The sequence below is a fragment of the Melopsittacus undulatus genome, chromosome 9 (assembly GCF_012275295.1).
Source record: "Melopsittacus undulatus isolate bMelUnd1 chromosome 9, bMelUnd1.mat.Z, whole genome shotgun sequence".
NCBI classification, from domain to species: domain Eukaryota; kingdom Metazoa; phylum Chordata; class Aves; order Psittaciformes; family Psittaculidae; genus Melopsittacus; species Melopsittacus undulatus.
In genome coordinates, this window is record NC_047535.1 from 10,417,431 (window position 1) to 10,442,595 (window position 25,165).

At 37.0% G+C, this 25,165-nt stretch overlaps 1 protein-coding gene across 1 annotated transcript in view; it reads right to left on the bottom strand.

Annotated features, from left to right (window-relative positions):
* Positions 1-977: 977 nt before the first annotated feature.
* The window catches only part of TRPM7 (transient receptor potential cation channel subfamily M member 7), a 59,546-nt gene continuing 35,358 nt past the window's right edge, over positions 978-25,165 (bottom strand). The window contains exons 14-40 of the mRNA XM_031048706.2: positions 24,533-24,673; positions 23,855-23,989; positions 22,965-23,245; positions 22,275-22,503; positions 20,918-21,073; positions 20,640-20,783; positions 19,843-19,971; positions 19,083-19,367; positions 17,823-17,997; positions 17,143-17,275; positions 16,143-16,327; positions 15,629-15,761; positions 14,455-15,170; positions 12,277-12,353; positions 11,381-11,440; positions 9,920-10,001; positions 9,450-9,520; positions 7,644-7,681; positions 6,942-6,967; positions 6,747-6,797; positions 6,600-6,665; positions 5,689-5,972; positions 5,316-5,398; positions 4,414-4,619; positions 3,434-3,485; positions 3,236-3,342; positions 978-2,508 (exon numbers count right to left, since the gene is read on the bottom strand). Coding sequence (XP_030904566.2) covers positions 2,378-2,508; positions 3,236-3,342; positions 3,434-3,485; positions 4,414-4,619; positions 5,316-5,398; positions 5,689-5,972; positions 6,600-6,665; positions 6,747-6,797; positions 6,942-6,967; positions 7,644-7,681; positions 9,450-9,520; positions 9,920-10,001; positions 11,381-11,440; positions 12,277-12,353; positions 14,455-15,170; positions 15,629-15,761; positions 16,143-16,327; positions 17,143-17,275; positions 17,823-17,997; positions 19,083-19,367; positions 19,843-19,971; positions 20,640-20,783; positions 20,918-21,073; positions 22,275-22,503; positions 22,965-23,245; positions 23,855-23,989; positions 24,533-24,673 — 4,176 coding nt within the window. The 3' untranslated portion in view covers positions 978-2,377. The remainder of the gene's footprint in view (positions 2,509-3,235; positions 3,343-3,433; positions 3,486-4,413; positions 4,620-5,315; positions 5,399-5,688; positions 5,973-6,599; positions 6,666-6,746; positions 6,798-6,941; positions 6,968-7,643; positions 7,682-9,449; positions 9,521-9,919; positions 10,002-11,380; positions 11,441-12,276; positions 12,354-14,454; positions 15,171-15,628; positions 15,762-16,142; positions 16,328-17,142; positions 17,276-17,822; positions 17,998-19,082; positions 19,368-19,842; positions 19,972-20,639; positions 20,784-20,917; positions 21,074-22,274; positions 22,504-22,964; positions 23,246-23,854; positions 23,990-24,532; positions 24,674-25,165) is intronic.

Below are 25,165 nucleotides of genomic sequence, written 5' to 3' on the forward strand. Positions count from 1 at the left end.
ACAGGACATGGTTTTATCCTAACACAGAGTACTTCAAATCAATCTTTCATTTTCTTTGCCACCACGCTTTCCCAATGCCTTCCCTGAAGGATACTTACATTGATTGGGTTTTTTTCTGCTAGTATGAAGATAATTTGTGAAGTCTTAATTCCCTTCCACTTCAATTCAGATCTAGGCTGCTCATGTAACCCTAGCTGTAACTCTCCCAGAATAAGCTAGCACTCCTCCTGCCAGTCAGATGTGCAAAGATCTGCACAGCGTAACCACTCCAGGTCATACATACAGTCCCCAATCCTCTTTGCCCTTTTGGTCTCGGAAAGGCTTCAGGCTACAGTCACTACAGCACTCCCTACAATCATACTCCCACCATCACACACAAGTCACACCTGTATTTGCTAAGGAATAAGTAATAGGCCAATCTTCTGCAAATGGGTATCATGGCTCTAAAAATCAGCTGTGCACTGTTAGGTATGTCAGGAAACAAAAGGTTACTTAACTTCTATTTATGGTTTAACCAAAATGTGACCAAATTCAGTGTATGAAATAGGAAGAACATTTTCATAACACCCAAACCATTCTCAATTTGGAAAGCCAGACTCACTGCCAGCCTCTCTTACATATTAACTGTTGCTGTTATTTGGCAAAGAATGTAGAATTGCAAAGGTCTAAGTACCTCTTGAATACCTACCTACTGCCTCACAGCAACACAAGAGATGCAAGCAGCAGATCCTAATTTAAAATGACCATTGTCAAGAGCTTTAAGACACCTTTATCTCATTTACTCATCTCAGCACGTTTGTCTTCTATGAGAGTTTTTCACTCCTTCCCTTCCTCCCAGTTTCTGGTGTAAGTCATAGCTGAGATACCTCAAAGGTGGACAAACTGCTCTGACCCAGCATAGCAAATTCTACTTTTCCACACAAAGAGTTACATAAATTCACCCAAGCCACCTTTCAGACTCATATGGACAGCAGAAGTCTGTAAACAAGAATAAATTTATTTTAGATTCTTTAAAGATTTAATGATATACAAAATGTATACAGTATTATATCCTTATAACATTTCACCTTTCCCCATCAAACATAAAACACCATTTAAACAGCCTTAGGTCTGTATCTATAAGATACACTACTGAATAAAAAATTTATAGAGCTATATACTGCCCTTTTAATTAAAAATTACAAATTAGTACCTATGTAACAAAAGAAAATCGCAGCATGAAACTTCAGTTGGACAACAGTTCTTCCTTGCTGAATGCTCAACAATATTTGGGACAGTTAAATTACATTTTATTGGCATGAAGGTGCATTGCAATCTCCCGTACTTTACATAATGCTAATCCAACCCTAGTCTCTCTTAAATAAGTACCACAAATAACATAACATTAAAGATGTATTCTACATAATTTTAAATACATTTACAAGTTCTGTGTACATTCGGGTTTGATATACTGGTTTTACAAGCTCTTTGGAAGGCGTAACTTCGGAAGCAGTCACTATATACGAGGAACAGCACTTCCAACTTGTGTTCTCACAAGGCAACTTATTTGGACCAATACTTACTATTTCTTCGATTCAATATGTTTATACCAGTCTATCATGGCTTTGTACTATTTGACAGTGACCTGGTAAAATTGAAATGTGTAAAACAAGAAATTTCATTATGCACAACTAGGGCTCTATTCCTCACACACACATAAAACAAAGTACAAAAAACAAAACCCAAACCAAACAGCGTTACAGCTATGAAGCTGAATCAAGACTGAGGAGATCTGAGAAACTCACTATTGGAACAGATCAAGTTCCTACCTTCAACCTCAGCCTACTGGCATCACATATACACCTCATTTGGCTCTGTCCTCTTCAAAAGGCCAGATGAAAAGACATCTGGTGAGAAAATATTAGTGGAATACTTCCAAGCCTACTCAAAGAAAACCCTGGCATTACAGAGGTAGGTGCTTTCTCCTGTCTTTTGCTGATTGACAGTAAGACAGCTGCCAAAAGCATTACCTTAAAACACCGACTACCAAAATCCTTCTGGTGGAAAGCATACTGCACACCACAGGACTACAGAGAGAAAATCCTCCATGAAACCAGAACACAATAAAAAATAAACCTTCTGCTAAAAAGTCCCTTTAAAACCAATTCTGAGACACTTGTCACTATTCCACCTTTAAAATGAGCAGCCGCCACGCTGTTCTCTGCAGACGATTATCACAAGTTCTTAGGTCCTTAGATTATGAACCGGCCAAAATCCCACTTATAAGTCAGCAATCATTGTTTTGACATCTTTCCTTTAATTACAGTGAAGGAAAGCTAAGTGACAACTCTGTGACATTCCATGAAGTTTGGATGAAGCCACTGATTTGGTCACATCATTAGAGCATCAATCGAATAGAATTAGCTGAATCAGATTCTTTGGTGCAGGTTCCAGGCTGAATTGTCAATTCAGGGGATTCATCCTGAGGAAATATGATCTTGTCAGGTGTGTAATCATTCCTCTTCAGATCTGTACAAACAAAACAAAGTCTTACTGAATTACCATTTCTTGAGCTAGTAGAATCAATGGGGCATAAGTGCTTTTCAAAGAATGGGGTATGCACATATACTTGTAAAGGATAATTCCACTGTCTCAGAAGAGGATGTTTTTATCATGCATGTCAACAGAAGCCTAAAGCTCTGCTTTAAGAAGTGATGGAAACCTCAGAATTATTTTACTTATAAATATTACAGCAAGTATTGTGTCAGCTTCCTATGGAAGTCAGATCCTTCCATGATCTGTTTTGATGTTATCAGGATTTACAATTCAAATTTACAATAAATGACATGTTTTCATGTGAGAAAGAATCTCAATAGGCAGGAACTGTGAAAGTTCCTTACGCTGTTCTGCTGGATCTAAAGCCTGAATCAGAGAAACAGTTTCAAGGTTTGAGATGAGCATAGTGTCATCCATGCAGCAAAAATACCTGAAATTACTTTGACAGAACAAATTCCCGCAGACCTAGATATGATTTTCAAAAACAACCAAAAAAACAAGCAACCCCAAATGCCACAGCTCATCTCAGCTACTTCATCTGGGATTTCATCTTAAAATGACACATCAGTTTAGAAATAAAGTTTTAAACCTCCTGTTTACAACTTACTCCACTTGCACAGCACCACATAACTATTTCATTACATTTACATAACACAAGATCTGATGAGTGTCTCAGACAAAGAAATAGAGCAACTCTTACCAGGAAGTTTAAGTTTCCTGCAGCAGGAATTACAGTGATGCTTTGCTCTGAAGTTTTTTATTGCATCCTCTCCCAGATTGGCAGGACCAAACACCATATCATATGACCTTGTAAATAAAGTGCACATCAGCATGGGTTACATGTGTTCTCTGGTGAAAGCTTTACACTACTTTTCTTTACATCCTTCTTTAACCTTACCTTTTTTCTCCAGCCTTTATCACAGAGGGATCTGTCAAATTTTCACCAACACCTTCAGACAGCACATGAAGAAAAAGTTAAATCTGATACATTACATAAATGCATAAATATTGAAGAGCCTCATCAGCATCCTTAGCTGTGACTTCTCAGCTTCCCTAAGAATAAAAGCAGAAAAAACCCAACACCCCAAGCCCAACCCAATCACAATTGCTATGTGATATTCTGCCCTTAGAAAAATTGCTCCTAAACAAGCACTTGGTACTTTTCAGATTTCTTCCACCTATTTTTACATCTGCCTGCAATTCCTAACTTTAGTTTTCACCTGCAACAAAGAAGTTTCCTATCTAGTTCTCATAGCCAGAATATCTGACACCCAACTGAGGATAAACACAGTTACCACACTGGCACTACACGAATGTGCCAAATCCCAGAAATTTTCTTATGGTGCATATCGTTAGGAAAATATACATATATTTATATCCCCTGTGTTCCTGTAAGATTTAATGCATATGAGAACAATTAAGCTGGTGAAGGGCCCAGAGCACAAGTCTTGTAAGTTGCAGCCAAGGGAACTGGGTTTGTTCAGCCTACAGAAAAGGTGGCTCAGGGGAAACCTTGTTGCTCTCTACAGCTACCTGAAAGGAGGCTGTAGCAAGGTGGGAGTCAATCTCCCACGTAACAAGTGATAAGAAAAGACAAAATGGCCACAGGAGATTTGGATTGGATATGATGTGTAGATGTGGTGCTTAGGGACACAAACAGTTTACAGATGAACTTGGCAGTGCTGGGTTAGCAGTTGGACTTCATACTCTTAGACGTCTCTTCCAATGTAACAACCATAGGTTCACATTAACTAGACTAAAATGCACTAAAAAAAAGTTTGCTATTTATTACAGACATATATATTCTTAATAAAATTCTATCACAAAAGAAATTCCCACATACGATGGCCCCAATCTGTTTCAAAATAAGGACATTACCTTGCAGATCTAGTACCAACAATTCTCCTCTTGTATACTCATACGTCCAGTGGCTGAAAGCTAGCATAACCTCCTCCAGCATGTTAGTTGGAATTATTTCATCACCATTATTGTTATTATATTTTCTGAACTCTCCAGTCATGCACTCTTCAACTGCAAACCATTGGCCAGCAGAGTGGCAATATAACAGGAAAACTTCCAGGAACCTAGTAAAAAGCATATTTAATTAATAGATTTCCAAAATAAATAGAAAATATATAATTTCTACTAGATTCTTATTTGTTTTACTAATAATTGTGTAATAGTTTCAAATTATTCATAAGTCATTTATGTTCTTGCATTAGAATCACAGAATCATAAAGTAGTTTGGGTTGGAAAGGCCATGGGCAGGGACACCTCACACTAAACCATATCACCCAAGACTTCATCCAACCTGGTCTTGAACACCGCCAGGGATGGAGCATTCACAACCTCCCTGGGCAACCCATTCCAGTGCCTCACCACCATAACAGTAAGAATTTCTTCCTTATATCCAATCTAAACTTCCCCTATTTAAGTTTTAATCCGTTATCCCCTGTCTTATCACTACAGACCCTAATGAATAGTCCATCCCCAGCATCCCTATATGCCCCTTCAGATACTGGAAGGCTGCTATGAGGTCTCCATGCAGCCTTCTCTTCTCCAGGCTGAACAGCCCCAACTTGCTCAGCCTGTCTTCATGCGGAACTGGTGCAAAAAAGTAACAATACAAAACACTGACAAGGATAACTCTGCTTGACGCATTCATAGTAATGTCCTCAGACACCTCAATACCATAACCTATTTGATCTGTCTGTCAACAACCCTGCAGGCAGCTTCTGTGTCAAAAGCATGCCGCACGACAGAAGTTTAAATACACTCACCTTGGAGAGTACGGAATAGATTTGGGCTTCATTTGATTGAAAGCAAAAGTGAGCTTCTGTGCTGCCCTCTGCTGTTGGATTTCCTGCAATGCAAAGCCCGTATGTCATTAGCTGCGTTGCATGACAGCGAACGTTAGGGAGGCAAAAGGCAGCAGGAACAGTCAGCGTCTATTCCCACAAGACAGTGTAACAAATTACACGATTTCTGAATTCTTCTTTAAATTATGTCTACACTTGAAGTTTTTAACCCTTCAGCTCACACAGAATCCCACACTAACCTTTGCTTAAATAAGTATATACTAGTTTGAGGGGAGAGGGTGAAAGAGGTAGAATTCTGGGTCAGTATTCAATGTTTATGATTAATAAAACTTACTCTCAAGCACAAGTGTAACACAGTATCCTCCTTATAAATGCTTGACCAAGTATTCACAACTTCAGGAAGAAAAGACTTGATGATATAAAGATGTCCAGATTTCAGGATATCATACTCTGACCATGTGCATACTACTTTAAGAGCTCGGCGTAAACCTCCTCCCATCTCCTCTTTACTTAAAAATTCAATTTTAGCACAGAGCCCTAGCTGTGACCAGGAAGACATGCTGTTGTTCAAGATGCTGGGAGAGCTTTCTTCAAGGCGATACACAGTGACTGGTTCACCTGCGTTACAACACAAAAAGCAAGTGCTGCACTCAATTTTCCAAGTTTACAAGCACTTTAAAACCTACAGTTTCTTAGACTTGAACATGCTGCAATATTATGTTGTTACTAACATCCCAAATTAACAAAAAATTTAAACTACCCAGGGGAAGGCCACTCTCCAACTTCTTTCATACGGCAGCAAAGTAGTACAGCAGTTCTGTCCTTCTAATTAGAACTATTAATGACACTGTTCAAACAGCTTTAAGAACACTCAATAAATGTTTGCTTACAGTTTATAGAAACCAAGACAACTTAAAGGAATCAATTCAGAATAGTTTGTTACAAAAACTGTTTGTACAATATCACCCTCACTGTATCACCACTTCTGAGGACAACTACAATACAGGTTTCCTTATGAAGTGAGCTGCCCTAGAAAAGGTGTCATACTCATTTACATTTCTGAGTGTTGCAAGACCAACACTAGACTTCCTTTTGCTCATTAAGGCTTTGGTTTCACACTTGCTGTAAGCAAGTGTGGAATCTGGCTTAATCATTCTGCATTAGAATGTATCTGTACAGAGTTTACTTTTGTATTCTTCCCTCAAAAGACCACAATGAAGCAGCAACAAGAAGTACAATTCTTACCTCTTGGAGGCACAGGAGTAAATGGAATGCTCTGTGATAATCTCATCAAGTTATTTCTTTCTACAGCTAGAGGAAAACCACAGTATTTGTTAAAGATCTAATAAGCATCAATAAAAACATGAACATGAGCTCATAAGAGGGACTAACCTGAATAATAGTAATTGATATCCATGATAGGCTTGAAAGGAGAAGCAATGCCTGAAAGAGATTTTTAAAGTAATAATGATAATCACACTATTATGCTAGTTCCAAATGATCAGTAGTTAAATACATTCTCATGGAGACCTGAACAGTTGCTTGTATGAACACCTCCCAGCTTGTTTACAGCAGAAACAAACTTACCATTCAATGCATCTTCTTCAGAAGGCCTGTGAAATGCCACAAAACCAACAGTCATTACTACTTAAAAACTTAACTGTGTATTCACCGATTCTGACACATCATCCTAGGTCACCTTGTTAACCTCACAACACTACTTTATCCTATTTTTCAAGGGCAGTACAGGTTTCTTAATTACAAAGCAGTAATGGAAGGCTGTTAAGTAATCTCATGTTTTCAGAGGTCTACTTTAAACACCACCAAGTCACGCACAACATTATGCAAACTTTGCATCACAAGCGCTCTTTCCCACAGAGGTGCTTTTAATTAACTTGTTCACAAGAGCTTACCCTTCTGTTATCAGGTTAATCAGGTAATGGCTTTAACAGTTAACTCAGGGGATAATTGGCAACAAGAGCAATGTCTGCACAATTCCAGAGGTTTACTGTTTGGAAGACTGGGTAAAGTCCTTTACCAGGAAGCTAGCTCCTTAATAAGTGTCAACACAGTCATTTTCATTTAAGGCCCTCTGACATGTGACCCCATTAATCTAAATAGAACCTGTCAAAGCATTCCAGTGAACACATTCAGTTCATTAGGAAAAAAAAAGCCCTAAAGCCTTGTTTTTTCATTAAATGCAACTGAACACCACCACAGTCAAAGACAACACAAAAAAATGGAAATACAGAGTAATAAAATTGCTCCATTAGTAGAAAGCTTACTTACATTTGACCGCTATTTGAAGGTCTACCTTGTAACCAGTCCTTTGGAACAAAAGAAAGGAAAAACATAGGTTTCAGTTTTGTAAGGAAAAAAGAGTATATTTAATTGGGCCTGGGGTAGAAATGTATTTTAAGACCTTCCACTACAGCCTATTTATTGGAAATACTTCATCAGACTGTACTGAACTGCAGTTGAAGGGAAACATTCTAACAAAAGTTAGAAATGGTAACTACAATTAAAAGGATAAGACTATATATTCACAGAATCACAGAATGGCTGGAGTTGGAAGGGACCATTGGAGGTCACCTAGTCCAACATCCTTGCTCAAGCACAAGCAGGCTCACCTAGAACACATTACTCAGGATCGCTTCCAGATGACTCTTGAGTATCTCCAGGGAAGAAGACTCCACAACCTCTTAGGGCAACCTATTCCAAAGCTCAGTCACCCTCACAGTGAAATTCTTCCTCATGTTCAGGTGGAACTTCATGTTTTAGTTAATGGCCATTGCATCTGACCTATTGCCTCGTACCACTAAGAAAAACCTGGCACCCTCCTCTTGACACCCTCCCTTCCTTCATATATACTCGTAAGATTCCTCCTGAGCCTCTTCTTCATCAGATTCCTCCTGAGCCTCTTCTCTAGGTTAAAGAGGCCCAGCTCCCTCAGCCTTTCCTCATCAGAGACATGCTCCAGACTGTTTATCATTCTACCAGCCCTCTGATGGACCCCTTCCAATAGTTCCTTGAGTTTCCTATACTGGGGAGCCCAGAACAGGACACAGTACTCCAGTGAGGCCTCATGAGGGCCACACAAAGGGGGAGGACTACCTCCCTCAACCTCACAGAAATGCTCTTACTAATGCACCCAAGGATACCACTGGCCTTCTTGGCCAGAAGGCCACACTGCTGGCTCATGGTTAACTTGTCCATGAGGACCCCCAGGTATCTCTCCACAGAGCTGTTTTCCAGCAGGTCAGCCCCCAGCCTGTACTGGTGCATGGTGTTATCCCTCCCCTGGTGTGGGACCCTGCACTTGCCTTTGCTGAATTCCATGAGGTTCATCTCTGCCCATTTCTCCCGCCAGCCCAGGTCTAGCTGAATGACAGCACAGCCTTCTGGTTTATCAGTTACTCCTCCCAGTGCTGTACCACTAGCAAACTCCCTGAGGAGGCACTCTATGCCTCCATCCAAGTCACTCATAAATAAGTTTAACAGTGCTGGACCCTGTATTGACGCTTAGGAGACACAGGTCTCCAACTACACACTGCTACTGACAACCCTCTGAGCTCCACCATTCTTCCAGTTCCAATCCACCTCACCATCCACTTATCCAGCCCACACTTCCTGAGCTCGCCTATGAGGATGTCACAGGAGACAGTGTCAAAAGCCCTACTGAAGTCCAGGTAGACAACATCCACTGCTCTCCCCTCCTCCATCCATCCATCCACTTGTCCCACTGCAGAAGGCAGATTGCTTCAGCATGATTTCCCTTTGGTGAATCCATGCTGACTACTCTTGATCACCTTCACTAGTGTTTCATGGATTATATAAATAATTCTTTTCTCAAACAAGAAGGGGGGAGTTTTTTTTCCATAAACAGGAAGAAGCATAGGCTTTTCATAGTGAGAATATACACAAAATGTTGTTGAGAACACACACTTCTTCCCTCAGCCAGAGTAGGCCTCCTTCTGTTGCCCCTGAACAAATGAATCCACAAATCAGTATTACTCTTTACAAAATCTGTTTCTTCTCCTTTATTTGCTCAGTTCCTAGTTCTGCTTAACAACAACAAAAAAGGTTGATACAAACCGTCAGTAGGGCTGCTTTGGAGTCTACCTGCTGAGGGTCTTCAGTAGATGCCCTTCTACTCTTGCTGTATACTATGAATGAAAGAGATTTGTAACTGGACAAATAACGGCATGTGTCATTGTTAGTTACCTATCTCCTAACAAAGTGAGGAACTTGACAGCTTAATGTGGTTCATTAAAAAAAGCTTGATCCACAAGTATTTGATTGTTACAAGTTTCCAGCACAGCCCTGATTGCATCACTTAGCTTTTTATGACTCTAGCTATCTGTACCAAATACAAGGTAACAGAATTAAGCTGGGATGACTAGAAGAACCATAAGGAGACACAGGAGCAGATTAAAGTAGCACCAATCATGAAAATATCTTAAGACAGATTAACTTCTTGTGTTTCCTTTGTATGTTCTTAGAATACGCATTATCAACACAATTTATAGATAAAATTAGGTCACCTGAAGAGACAACATACTTACTTTGTTCTGCATGGGCTGCCAGAGGGTCAGTAGACCCACCACAAGAACTAGATTGTCTTAGACCACCATCAGTTTGAAGGCCCTAAAAAGACCAAAAAAGTATCATTATTCATCATTAAAATCTGCTCAATTCTCTCTTCTAGGACTATCAGGTTTCTTTTCATTATTATTTATTTTAACCTTCTGGATGTACCTCAAATACCTCGCACAAAAATGGACAAGTTGAGTGCATAATTCAGTTAAAATGTTTTTCACAGCACACCATCAGCTCTGACATTTTCAGGTGCACATTGACTACTGAGCCACACGGAAAGGGTTCTTTTAAAGGGAACATTACACATTAATACAACTACAGAAATGTACATTACACTGGATCTCTACCAGCACAAACTTCAGCTATTCTGTCACATGCCTTTGTTAGCTACCAGTTCTTATTTAAGAATGTAGTTCTAGGAGAAAGAAACTAAAGTTCAGTTTGAACCCACTGAAAACAGAAACAACATCTAGAGAAGTCTTGCCACATAAAAATTTACAGCTTATGGATGGAATTTCCTAATGGATATATTCCTTAATAATAATCACATACTTTAGGAGTATCTACTGAGGTGGTCTGCTTTTGACAACAAAATATTTCTTTTGCAAAAAAAGAGAAAGGCAGTTTCATCACAAACAGAACTACACATCAAGTGACATAGGGCTGGAACATTCTTCACAACCAGCTTATTAATTCCAACAATTACCTAAACAAAAATCAAGATTTTGAACAATAAAAAACTAAAACTTGGAATGCTCTATGAACTGTGCCCCGCTTTTGATTCCAAGATTTATAACAATTAGGAAATTGTTACCACCCTTTTTCACCCTTATACACACAGACACTCACACACACGGGAACACATATACACACGTCTGTGTGTATATGAATGTGTGTCAAAAACATGGGTAACTGTATGTGTTTATATATACATACACACACATATATACATATAGGTGTGTATATATATATACATACATACACATATATGTATGTAAGAGAAAGACTATTTCTTTACAACCCTGAACACTCTACTGCAATGCAACACAGAGAATGCACCTATTGGAAGTATCTTCTGAAGACCCATTTTTAGGTCTATATGCATTTCAGCATTCAGCATACATCTTCAGCATCTTACAACCAATGACTGTAGCACCTACAGGAAAGGTTAGAATCAAACCAGTCCCACCACTAAAGATGGGATAACTCTAAGCATCTAAGAACAGCAATACTGTCTGGAAATGCTACTGGATTTTTCATCCCAATAGTGTCAAACACCAGAATAATTTAGACCTACATCAAGGAGACATACAGCTGTATTTGTACAAAGGTTCAACTCTACAACTTTTTTTCCCTGTTTTCACTGTAAAGAATGCATTCAGTATCTGGTAAAAATTATGTCTCAAACGGAAACCTTCATTACTTACTTGAAGTCTGGTTGTCTCTATGCCCTCCAGTATAGCTTTTTTGAAGTCTTCCTGTTGCTCCTGTTAAAGAAAGAACAAAGCAAACCATAAACATTATTACCAGAAAACCTATGCCAAAAATACACACACACTAAAAGCTTTAAGGTCACACATTATACTTATCAGACAATCCAGATCAGCAGAACAGTGACATTGCAAATGGTTATCATGCAATTCTCAAGTTAGATTCTCCCCCAGCTGAGGGCTAACTGCAAATGGTAACTCACATTTACTAACTTAACAGCTACAGTGAGAAAACTTGCTTTCTTACACATATTATAGCACTCAGAAGACAAGTCAGTTACGATTAATCACTCCCTGTTCAGCTATTTTTATTCTTTCAGAACATGGAAATCATACACACATTTGAGTTTATGACAAGTTTATTAGAAAGACCTTTTCTTCTTGGAAGCACAAAGAACGACTTTAGTCACTTTAAAAAATCATATACATTATCATCTTGCTCTATAAAGTATAATGTAAATAACTGAAATCTTCCTAAATGCTGATCTTGAAATTTATGAGTGCCACATGTTTCATTAAACACTAATTACAGGTTAATTTTATCTCAATTCACAGTTGCAGTCATCTCAGCTTTCACAACCTCAGTTCTTGTTTAATATTTCATTAGTATCACCTTATGAAACAATCAGTACTTGATGTGTAGTTAAGATTGCATGAGTTTTCACTAGATTTTTTTTTTAAATCACCAACCAGACACACAATCCTTCCAGGATGCATTTTGCAAGTTCTTTGATTCTATTTGCACTTAGACTTTCTCAAAACACATTGCGAGGTTGTGGTTAAAGGAGAATTATCCCCATTAACACATCTAACAGAATGTCTTCCATGCTTACCTCAATATCAGCACTTCTTTCTTTCATTTTGCTTGCCACCTCTTTAAACCGCTGTAACTCCATGCTGTCTCTGTGACCTTTGACACAGTGAATTCAAAAAGAGTATTCAAAATCAAAGGCAACCTCCAATGTTCTGACCATGCTAATAGTTTCATCACCATAGCACAGAATTACAAACAGACTAGAGTTCTGTGTCCCTGTCTGCACTAGAGAGGACTTTCTAAACACTCTAAAGTAATAATGTACTAGTGTAATAGTGTAATAAAATATTAATGAGAATATTGATTTTCCTGCATTAAGGTGTGGATTACCACAATTCAAAAAGTGAAACTAACATTTTAAAGTTTTCCTCGAGGGGATTTCCTCACATGGAAGGAACAGGACAGTCTGAATTACAGGACTTTTATGTATGCATGACAAATGAAGGAAAAACGCAGGCAATTTTCTTGAGGTAGCTTTTACAATATACCCTTTATCCTCTCAGTTGCAGGAAATACTTTTCAGAATTTTACCAAGCATGTGGCTTTCTAATGAAAAAAAAAAAAAAACAAACACAAAACCTACTTGGCTTCACAATGGAAAGGTGCACTGTACCACAAGCTTTATAAAACATGGACAGTGAGAATGAAGTGTATGTTCTAAATGCTAGAGAGGTCAGAGGACCACACACTTAAAAGGTTGGCTTCAGGAAAATAAGTATAGTTAGTATTCAAAGTTATTAGTGGTGAAGTACATTTAAGGATTAGGTAAGAGTTAGACAAACACTGTCCCTTATTTCTGTTTAGTCTTGCTTTCTGAATTAAAAAGTTTTCTTCTTTTAAACCATAAGGATATGATAAACAAATAAGCTCGTGAGTGTACAAATGTGTAGATACTCTTCCTACACATACATAAATATAAAATGATAGTGCATGTAGGTAACTACTTAGAATTCCAAGTTTCAAAGAGGAGAACAAACTCTTGCCTAAAGATTTAAATTTTTATGTCCTCAACAAACCTTTCTGGGCAAGACAAACCTCTGCAGGCAACCTGACAACTCCAGATTGTGATCTTCTGCCATACACTAAGCATACTTAAAGCACTATCTGCTTCACAGAAATCAGTTAGTAAACCCACACCTGTGTTTTGCAATGAATCTGCCACTGTTTTACTGTTCAAATATGCAAGTAACTCTAACCAGAAATGTTCACGTTTTTGCTATTAAGCAAAACTTAAGCAGAGGCATAATACTGTATTTAATAAAAGGACTTTGGATACTTCAAGAACAACTGCCAAAAGATACATTAGCTTAGGCAACAGTGGAAGATCCCAGTTAAAACCGTGTTTAGAAACATAGTATAGGAGGATCCCTCAGCTTGACACAGATACCACAAAGATACTTGTTCAGGATTCCATCAGCCTAAGAAGTCTTCTGTAATTACGTCAAGAAATAGACAATATTTTTGATTTATGCAATGAGAAGGTAGGAGCTTTATGAGTCACAAAAAGTTTGTCTACAGTGCCCGTACCAAGTTGCAGAGCTGCTAATTGCACAGAACTGCTACACTCAACAACTGGCTAATGTTTTTCAGAAAAAATATTGTCTATATGACAGAATTATAAAGAAATTATAATTAAAGTTAAAACAAATACATTCAAGCAACACAGGGAAATTAGAGATGTTAAAAGCAAAAAGAAGCAGAGCAAAATGGTAGAATAAAGTCACCTGCAACCAGAATACACCCAAAATACCATACAATTCTTGGTAAGTCAAACCTTGTGGCTTAGATTTGGTCCACAGTTTATGAAGCAGTCCCATAAGGATGTTAGAACATAAATCTTGGTTTTGTAGTTCCATTGCATGGACATGCTGACTTTTGGAAAGTTCATCTTTAATATTCAATTTTCCATGTGAGCCGCTACAGTTGACTGCTGATGTCAAGTCGCCAGTTGACAAAGAGAATTTCCTTTGGGGGTTGTTCTTCGATAAGTTGACAGTGGACTGGTGATCACATTTGTCAACTCTGCAGCTGTAGTTACCATTAGTGTCACTCTCATCATGAATGAAACCACAATTAACGTATCCTCCATTTTCAACACAAGGTTGGGTGAAAGCAAGGCAAGCAGAGCCAGAAGCAAGAGGATAAGAGCAGCTAATAACGACTGCGGGACATTCAGAATCTACTTTGTTATACTTACCCACGAATGCACCAAATTCTACATTATTATCTCCTTCTGTAGCCTTAGAGAAAACAGTCTCTTCATGCTTTGCTGAAGAATCCAGCTGACTTTTGCAACTGGGCCGAGATGGAGTACTAACAAAAAACTTAGCTGTTGGGGAGGTTACGTGTGGCATGCTGTTGGATGAATTGCCTAATTTTTTACTTTTACTAGTGGATTTCGAGATCTCCGAAGCCTGTATTCGCTGGCGAAGCTCTGTAGGGGATACAGCATTTGAAAATAAGGCACTGCCTGAGGAACCTGCCTCTTGGAAGTTTTTTTCTTCTCTTCGGGGAACTGGAGCTAACTCCTGACCAATTGTCTTATGTTGGGGATCTTTTTCATCACGTAAAGGAATATTACAGAGTAAAGCATTATTATTTTCAAGGCCTCCTTGTGAAAAAGAACCAAAGACATTTCCAATGCTGTGCTTTTTCCACACCGAAGATCTTAGAGAGCCATCCTCAATGAGGTTTTGTGCCAAATGTTTTGAAATGCTCAATTCCCGGGTGATTTCATTATGAACCTTGCTAGCTTCTGAAGCTTTCTGTGCAGTAAGTGTTTTCAGGGTATCCACAGTTAGAGCAGAGAGATCCTGTAGGTGGCCAATCTGTGAATCTAAAGACTGCAACGACCGTTTTATGTAGTTGACACGATCACCAACTTCCTTTATCTGAATGCACATTTGTTCCACCCTAAGAAAAATCAAATTATGAAATAGCTATGAAAGGTATTGTTCTCAATACGCAAAAGAAGCATCTTTTTAACCCTTACTGCCCATTTAATGAGAAAAAAACAGCTGAAATTTCAAGACAGCAATCACTACAGTATGTACATTTGTACATATTTGAATCACAAAATAAATAAAAAAAATATCAACAGAGGGCCTACAGCACTTTTTCAAATTTATTCAGTTTATTAAAGAATCATGAGAAACTAAGTAATATGATTGCCTCAGCTTACTAAGTGCTGCTACAGATCAGGAAGCATCAATCCCATATTAGTTTCTGCATAGCAACAGAAAGACATCATCTAAAGTTTGCAGAAATACTCCAGTTCTTGAGCTGCATTTTGCCCCCCCTAAAGCACATGTTAAAAGCCTGAAGAAATTCTAAGCTCCTATATTTAGCAATTTTATTTGTAAATATTCTACCTTTCAAATGTGACTCGAATCCTCTCCTCACTGCCAGAATGAAACTGATCATCCTTCTCATTGAAATACATCTCAACACACAGCTCTTCAAAATCATGAAGTTTCTTTTGATCTTCTTCTGTCAGGAAGAGCTCTACAAACAGATTTAATAGTTAAAAGATGTATACGTATTAAAGTTTTTATCCCCTTTTTAAATTTTCAAAGAGTTTAATAAGAACAGAATTTTTCAGGAGAAAAAAAATCTTTGCCCATTAACACTAACAGGAAATCTAATCTGGTTTTGTTTTTCTCAGAATTTACTTTGACTGGAGATTTCTAGGGGTTGTGAATTATACTACTCAGAAACACTGAAACTTTGAACAGAAATAGTCTTAACCAATATTAAAGCATGGAAAATAAGACCTTCTTTGACTTTCTTGAGAATACACATAATTAAGAACATAGCACTTTTCTGACAGTTTGCTTTAATCATATAAAAAAAATGCTGCCTTTTTTGGATAATAACTGTTCATACTTGGTCCATCTGAAGTCTTGTCTGTCTTTCTTCTTTTACATACACAACAGAACAGGGAAGCAATGTGGCTAAGAATAATAAGTGGTGGAGGCAGAACAGGTTTCTCGTGGTAGGCCATAATGAAATGATAGCGTTGATACTTCCACACAATGTTTGAAATTGCCTTGACTTGTAAATACACGTTGCTGAAAGGGAACAGAAGAACAGAAGAAACATTAACACATCAAGGTGGCTTTTGGGGTGGTGGGAGGGGAGGTGGGTGTTGGTGTTTGGTTTTGGGGTTTTTTCTTTAAACAATCCTGCATTCTGAAGCTAGTTGAGTAAGAGACAAAAGCAAATACTTGGTTTTTTTTTTACTACAGATTATTCTAGTGAAAGTGGAAAACACATTCAAGAGAATACTAGCGTCCAAAGCAATGACAGGGTTAAAAAATTCTCATCTGGTAACATCTCAGTACCCTTCCTCAAAATAAGTTACACTGAGATAAAATTTCAAGCCTGTGAAACAAACATTTCTAACTAATCCTAATTTTTGCATCAGACCACGTAAATTCTGCAGCCTGTCATTCTTCAATCTTAATGCTTATAGTGAGCTTAGTTAAATTTCAGTGAGCTCTTTATTCCTATAAATCAAACACAGAATTGTAAGACAATTTTCTATTCAACTCAACCAACTAAAGAAAATTAAATTAATTTAGGAGCAACAGTAAAAATACAGATCAACAAATGACTCCGTTTCATTTTTGAGAAATTATAAAATACTTTCAAATTCACTTAAACTGCTGATTCCCCAAGCCTCATAGATATGACATGTACCAGGCACATTACACATTTTCTCACAGACTTGCAGTGATGAGATGAGGATCAGCCTTAGAACCTGAAAATACTTCCAGCAAATGGGATTGCTTTGAACTGGCATCAGTTCCTTTTATCTTCTCACCTTATTGCAATGAAATGGAAACTTATCAAAGCAAAAATTAACAATTATCCATATACTTACTTGAAAAATGCAATAAGGAGATTAACCATAATTATGTACTGTACAAAGAGGTAGACAGCTTGAAGAAACGGAGTCAACCATGTTCCCGGGCCGCAAAGATGAGCAACTTTTTCATCAGAATTATTTGCACACACTGTATTGGGAAAAAGATACAGAGAAAAATACATACAACTTTTAAAACTCCCTGCCTGTATAGATAGGGAAAAAATAAAAAAGGTCACTTGTGAAGTTTGTAACAATCAGCTATGATGCACTGGTTCTGCAATTCAAAATGTCTCCATGCATGTAGGAATATGGTAGAAAAATACAGGAGACAACGTTTCTGGTTAATACTACAGTATAATCATATTAGTGGATTTTAAAAAAGAGTAATATACCACCACAGCCAAAACTTTGGCATGACAGAAATCTTTCTAGGAATAGTCTTGTAAGAAATTGCAATTAAGTGTTCATTCATTAAAGAGTGTTCATTCTAAGCCATTCAAGCTTTATAAAGGATAACAAAAAGGTCAAATCAAGAAGTTACAGAGCTACAACCCACAAAGAGACAATCCAAAGAATGGAATCAAGGTCAACAATATTGGGTATTTAATTTCATAAAATCAAAATTTCATGGACCTTGAGAAGACCTTATCAAAGTAAGTTTTCTCCTTACTTGCTTCAAAATTGCAGTGTCTTACCATCAATTTCATAGGCATACACTTCACCGAAAATCATCCAGTATGGATGAAACACAATATCTCTAGCAAGAGTCCAAGATGGTGACTCATCAGGATAGAGTATTGCCTTCCTGGGAACACCAAAACTAAGCAGTACAAGTGCCATAATTACCACGATGTAAAACATGTTGGCCACCTATTAACACAAAAAAAAAGTCAATTAACCCACAAGGTCATAATTATGATTTCACAATGTTAAACACTTTTACAGTGACTGTGGAAGCTTGACAGAATTCTGCGTATAGAAGGAAAAGAATCTTAGACACTTAAGTCAGAAAATTCTGTTAAATAATAAACCCTGTAAAAAAAATCTGCCTTTTTCCTGTCCTTTCTTAGAGCATATTTATATCCTCAGCCAAAGGCAACTGAGACTATTTCATTTGTAACTCAAGTACCTATTGTGGATGTGTGGAAGCTTATAAAGAGAAACATTCCTTCCTAAATGCACTCAATAGCTGCACAAAATACAGATAGCTTTCCAAGAGCTGAAACACAGAACCTATGCCTCTTGTAAGAAATCAAAGTGAGAAATGAGCAACTTTATGCCCTGATTTTTAAGGAATTACAGGATTCAACTTTGTAGAAACCACTTTACAAAGCAAGAAAAAAAAACCTCTTTCACCTTCCTATATAGTTTTCAAGAATTAATGTCTTTTAAAGATTTAGAATAGCTTGCTGACAGTAAAACTGTTTTTTGTTTTTATGCAGTTTGAAAATCATTTGTGTGAGAGAAGACCAGAACACAGCCACAATCTATTCCCAGTTTTTTCCAGCACAAAATACACGGTGCTTTAGACACAAAAGAAGTTAAACTCTTGCAGTAGAGAACGTAAAGGCAAGAAAACCAAGACTAAAAATACATCTCAGACCCAAAAGTGAAGCAACGCTAGATGAATCAAGAAAAAAAAGGCATCACCACATTCATTCAAGTCTCTGACATCTAAGAACAGATTAGAGAAGGAAGATTTGACAGTTTTTTACATATGTGTGACAGAGGAAGCTCCATAACAAAGGAAGCCTTCTATCAATGGTTGTTCTGAAACACATCAAGTTATATTCCAACTACCTAAATCTGCACACTGAGTTGCTGACACAGCAAACCAGGATAAGCAACCTCTTTCTCAACAGAACTTTGAAAAAAGTTGTAAATAGACACAGCAAGAAAAACATATTTCAATTTGGGGGAAAAAAAAAAAAATCAGTAACAAAAGTAGTACTTACCATTTTCCCAATCATCATAACATAAGGGCCAGCCTGTTGATTTACAGCTAGAAAATCCAGTAATCTCACATACCAAAAAATTATATTCAGACAGTATGTTATTCTTCCAGCAACAAAGACATAATTTTCTCTGTAAGTGTTTTCACCAAAATTCCCCTTCGCTCCAAATCTTAATGCAAACCCGATGAAGAAAGTGACAATGGCAACTGTGTCACTGATATTGAAGTAATCACTGAACCACACTTTAATCTTCTGATTAATCTTCCCAGCCTCTGACATAAATATCTGCAATAAAAGTAAAAGTCATGGTCACACTCACTGCACAGGGACCCGCACGGAAATATATGAATCACTATCATTTTTACACTTGCAAAAATGAAATAGCTATTTACACTTATAGCTGTTTTATACTGAGAAATCCAAACCAGTGTTTTAACTGTGTCAGCTTCACAACAAAGACAAGAAGGATGTATGTTTCCTCCTGCTGAACAATTTAAAAAGGAATTTTGATTTTAGGGGGCATTTTTTGATTGGTTGGGTTTTGTGTATTTGTTTCTACTTTTGAGGCAGTTGCTATTACAAAAATGAGCCCTTCTTTCCACCCCCTTAGTTGGGCCTGAGGACCCCAAAATTTCTGTCATTTCAAAATTGGTATAAAACTTCTCAAAAGTTTCTTAGGTTCTCTTGTTATAAACACAATTTAAAGCATACTGTTTTAATTGACAAAGAGAACTAAAATCCCAGACTGTTACAGACATACCTCACGAATTTTCTCAATTGCTGACGTGAAAATGTAAGCAATCACAATCCACTCTTGAACGGATGGCAATTCTTCCATTTTTACAAGAACCACAAATGTGTAGAGCATGAGGAATCCTAAGTATGCCAACTAAAAAAAGCAATGAAAATTATACATGTTATTACTCAAGGGCTCTTTATAGATGTTCATGGACTCTTTTGATGTGGTATACAATAAAAGCTTCAAGTAGGATTACAGTACTATATTTACCCTTTTAAGCAGACAAGTAATTATTTATAAGGGGATGTCATGGGTTCAGTAAAACCATTTTCTTCTTAGAAGAGGAAAAATAGCTGTAATAAGCTATTTAGTGTTAGCAAAGCTTTGTTCTTATTACAGCTAGTTTTCCTACAGATTTTAGAGTTTCTATTACAGTAATTTAAACAAAGCTGTGCATGAACACTTTAGTCTAATAAATGACTATAGAATTCCTGCTAGCAACTGATGAAATTAATTATCCAGGATAGATGAAAAATGTTCATGTTAATTACTCTTAACAACAAAAAAGTGTTTCTCAAAGCCAACATTATGAACTAGAAAAAAAACCCTGAACCCCAAAGCACTGCATGTGCATATGCATTTTTTCAAAACCACGTACTTCTCATTTCCAGCCTAGCAAGGTAAGGGGTTTTTGTTTGTTTTTCTAAAAATAGGGTTTAAACTTTGATTCCATTCACAGAGGCACATGCTGGGAAAAGAACCCAAAAATCTGCTTTAGATTTCCAGATAAAATACACATTACACAAAAGAAAACTCACCGTATTAAACCAAAACTTCACAATTGGTGCGTGATAAAATGCATAAAATTTCTGTGTAATTGGAAGTTTTTTAGGTTTTGCTGGAGTCTCCATATCATGCTTTTCTAAAGTATTGTCCAAGATCCTTATTTCTTTAAATACCTCCTAAAACAAAAGGATGATTAACGTCACATACAGAAATACATGCTTTTGGACGTTAATTTTAACTCTTGCTTTGATTTTAAAATATAATTAAGTTATAAACATTGTTTTTAATATCTCCCCCTGCCTCACATTACCATAGGTATGTCATCTGTTGCATTCTGGAAGTTGTTTTCACTGTCGTCCATTGCCATTTGATGTGCATCTTGAGACTGAGGAATATGTGACATTTCAGCCTTGGTCTTATATTCCAACAGCAATATGGCAGGAGGGAGTAAAATACTCAGTATCACCTAGAAAAGATGAAAACTAAGTGCAAATAGTTCACAGCTGTATTAAAGTATCAGAATGAAATAACACAGAGAATAGCCTCTGAAAAATATATTATCCAAATTTCACTTAGAAAAAAAATTAGACAATTATGACTTGGTACTATTTATATACACACTTAAAAAGACTATGTATGATATATATACAGTGTTCCTTAACTTGAAGATATAGCAAAGGGAAGAATAAACAAATTCCAAAATTAAAAACCACTAGAAAGAATGTATTCCAAGCCTTAAAATACAAAGATATTCTGCTTGCACTCTGTTCATTAATTTACTCCTACAACCCATGAAACCTTGTACTGTCAAGGTGTATTTAAAAAGCATATAGCAGGTTATGGATTTGTTGGTGTTGGCATGATTTTGGGCAGTTTTCTTTCCTTTTTTTTTTTTTAATTTTTTTTATTAACTTAAGGTAGAAAAATGAGCTAAGGTATGGATGAGGAGAGTAAGTGAAAGCTATTTATTGTGATTAGCCAGTTACAAAGCAAGCAAGAAAATGGTTAATCAGTTATCAAACAAGATTTTAGTAGGTCACAAGTTAAACGATGCTTGTAGATATTTTGTAGCAAAGTTTTATTTCATTATTTTCCTGACAACAATTAGGTTTTGGTACACCATCTCTAAGAAATAACCAGCTACCATATTTCAGTTGACTGGTATCACAAAGGGCACCATTGGAAAGCCCATCCCTGATTTGCCTACCCTTGTTTAATTCTGTGTCCTGCTTTTGCTCTATCTTCCTCCAAAATAGGATATACACAGAGCTTTTCTACATCAGGCTGTGCTGCCTGTAAAAAGCCAAAATGCATGAAACTATGTTCTTACAAAGGGCATTCTGTCAATTTTTTTTTACCACTATCTTTTATTAGTGGATTAGTATTCACATGATCTCTTTAAGCCTGTGATTAAAGGCTACTTGCCTGGGTTTTGCCTTCTACATTTCTGTACCTTATTTGAAAAGATAATAGAGTGTCAAAAGAAGAGTTTTCAATAAACACTTCCAGTATTGATTATGTTATAGAAGACTGTTTTACAGGATTTATTAATGTAAGTTATAGTTTTGACAGCTTTACACTAATAGCAGTTAAAGACATGCTTTCTTTCCATTTAAGCATGAATTCCATTTATCCTTTTCACACCAATAAACTATGACAATGCTTACTTTGTACCATGAATTCTTCCTCATGTTCAGTCTCCCCATCCACATATCTGATAACAACATCTGTGTACAAGTATGTGCTACAAATGGACGAAGCCTTGATGACACCGCTAGCTTCAGACAGGTTGAGTTGCTCCAATTTTTAAGCTCATAGGTTAGTAATTTCATTGCCATAGTTTCATCTTGTCGGAAGGACTGTTCTAACAGTTCAACTGCCAGTTGACCAAACTCGCTAGAATGAAAACAAACCAACAAAACAAAATATAGTATCTATACAAATGACCTTGAGCTCAGCTTGAATTTTCTGGTACAATCAAATTCCCAGTAGCATAACTTGAAAGGACTATTACCTGTCCCTTCTGTATAGATTCACTGAAAAGTTATTTTGAACTACAACATGTAAATCTGTGACTGCTATTAAAAGCATATGCAGGCTACAAACAGCTGTTAAAACATGCAAGGAAATTACATGGAAATAAGTAAATGGCACACTCAGTATCATTTTAATTTAAGAATAAATCCTGACTTGTAACAGCTCTTGAAGGAGAGCAGTATCCAATATAAAAATTCTACAGAGTGAAAAAGAATTATCTTCAAGTGTGCCAATACAATTTTGGGGTTTATTCTTATATAGCCCACTACTTTTATTGCAAATTTCAAGGCAAGATCTTTAACAATATAAACTTAATTTACTTAGAATACTGTTTCAGTTCTTCTGAAGTGTCATCAACAAGGTCACTTTGTTTTGCTTCATATGCCATTGAACGGTACACTTTGCAAGCAACTAAGGCTTTTGCCATGGATTCCTCCCCATGCTGCCAGAAGAAAAGGGCCATCTTCTGCCTCTTCATTAACACTGCCCAAAGTAAAAGCTCGTTGAGTGGATATGCAAAACGTCTTGTTTCAGGATCATCTATGTCTACGATTTCATCTTTGGTTCTTTTCTTTTTTCCCTCTTCTGCACCAGTGTCAATCTTTAAAATAAAATGAGAAAATAAGATTTTAAATCTCTGAACTTGGTCATTACATAACTTGAAATAAAATGCTCAGTGATCCAATACCAAATTACATATAATTACAGAAAGAAAAAAGAACTTCCGAAGACTTCAAAAGCAGCTGGAACTTGTCTCCAAAAATTTCAGTTGAGTCCAACTCACTTTAGTAAATGGGAGACTGAATTACTTTGATTTATAGATCAAAAGCAAAGCAGTTAACTAATATAACTACATACAAATGAGGAAACTCATGGAGACTGCTTACAGTAACATACAGTCAAATCGTGCTCCATCTACAAGCCATGTGCGTCCCCCCCGTTATTAGAACAATGCCAAAGATAAGCTTTTTCCTCCCTAACATATCAAAGCTTATCCAGAAAACTACTACAGAACAATAAACACATTACAGAATCCCATAAGCATACTAGGCAGTTTACAAACAAGTACAAAAGCAAGGCTGAAATTCCAGCTTTTTAAGTCAGTAGAACTGCTGCTAGTCATACTTCAGTGGCACCTTCACTTAAACCAGATTCTCCACTTCTAACTACTTAGAGTAGACCCCACCATGCTCCCTTCACACATGCACACCTTTGGTTTGTATGGCTGTGCTGTTTTGATGAAGTGAGTATGGCGCATTTTTTCTTTCTTGTCTGCCCTGTTACCAAGAGGCTCATGGCTTTTATACATCTGAGGAGTAGTATTTGGAGGATTTCGCCCAGATCGCTGCAAGAAGAATAAGGGGTCAGGGTTTCATTTGGTTTCTTTACGCTTAACTATTAAGCATTACAGAATAATCTGTTCATATCTAAATACTTAGTTGAGCAATTAAACAGTTACTGTGCAACTGAAACAGTGAGGAACTTACATAACAACAAGCCCCAGAATTTCTACTAGATATTTAACAAGTTCTTTGTTTGTTATGTTTTGTTTTTAAGAAGTCATAAAGTAAACAGTTCCATTTGTTGTTTTACAAGAAGCCAAGATATCTGCAACCCAAGCCTGGCGAATCTGCATGTTTAGTGCCCATTCTTCCTCTATGAGCAGGGACAGTGGAAATAACAAAGAAGGAATTTAGATGTGTTAGAATAAGAAGCAGAAGAAAAAAACTTTTTGTTTATCCTCAACACTAAAACAGCTACCAGCTTACTATTACCAGTCCATTGACAACAGCAAAGCAATATGGATTCAATTTTTCTCCAAAATAAATAGCTTTTTTTAATTGAGAATACATGAATCAGTATGTCCTGTTATCGAACTGCCACATACCCGATTACTCCTGCTGAGACTATTGTATATCGCTCTAAAACGTTTTCTGGTATACGTGCATCTATAGGTTCCTCCCATCAGATATTCAATAACCAGTCCCACATCAATCAGGTTGATTTTATATCCTGGGGGAAGATTTCCCTGGGAAGACAAAAGGCATTATTAATTTTCCTAATTATAATCTTAAACTTGCTTAAAGTTCCTACATGTTACATCATGGCTCTACATAAAAAACAAATTAAACCCTTCATGACTTTAAAAAAAATAATCTATATGGCTCCATATTTATTTGTTTCAAAAAAGACAAGGTGATAGCTTCTTTTTTGCATGATCTCCCCTAGTAGAATAGATGTTCATCTGAGAAGGGGGTCACAACAGGGAGGGATGGGGGACTGGGGGATAGGACACAACATACAACTTTTTTTTGTCTACTGCTTTAACAGCCAAAATTACTCCCAGCTGGGAGTACCAGCTTTCAATCCCCTCAAGAAGGAAAACAATCATAGGTAAGATGAAAAAAAACAACATTCATCGCGTTTAACACCTTTCTGACATTAGAGCACTAAGGATGCAATAGCAAATGCTGTAAAAAACAGAATGCCTGCAGAGGTATCTTATTACTTACAATAAAAC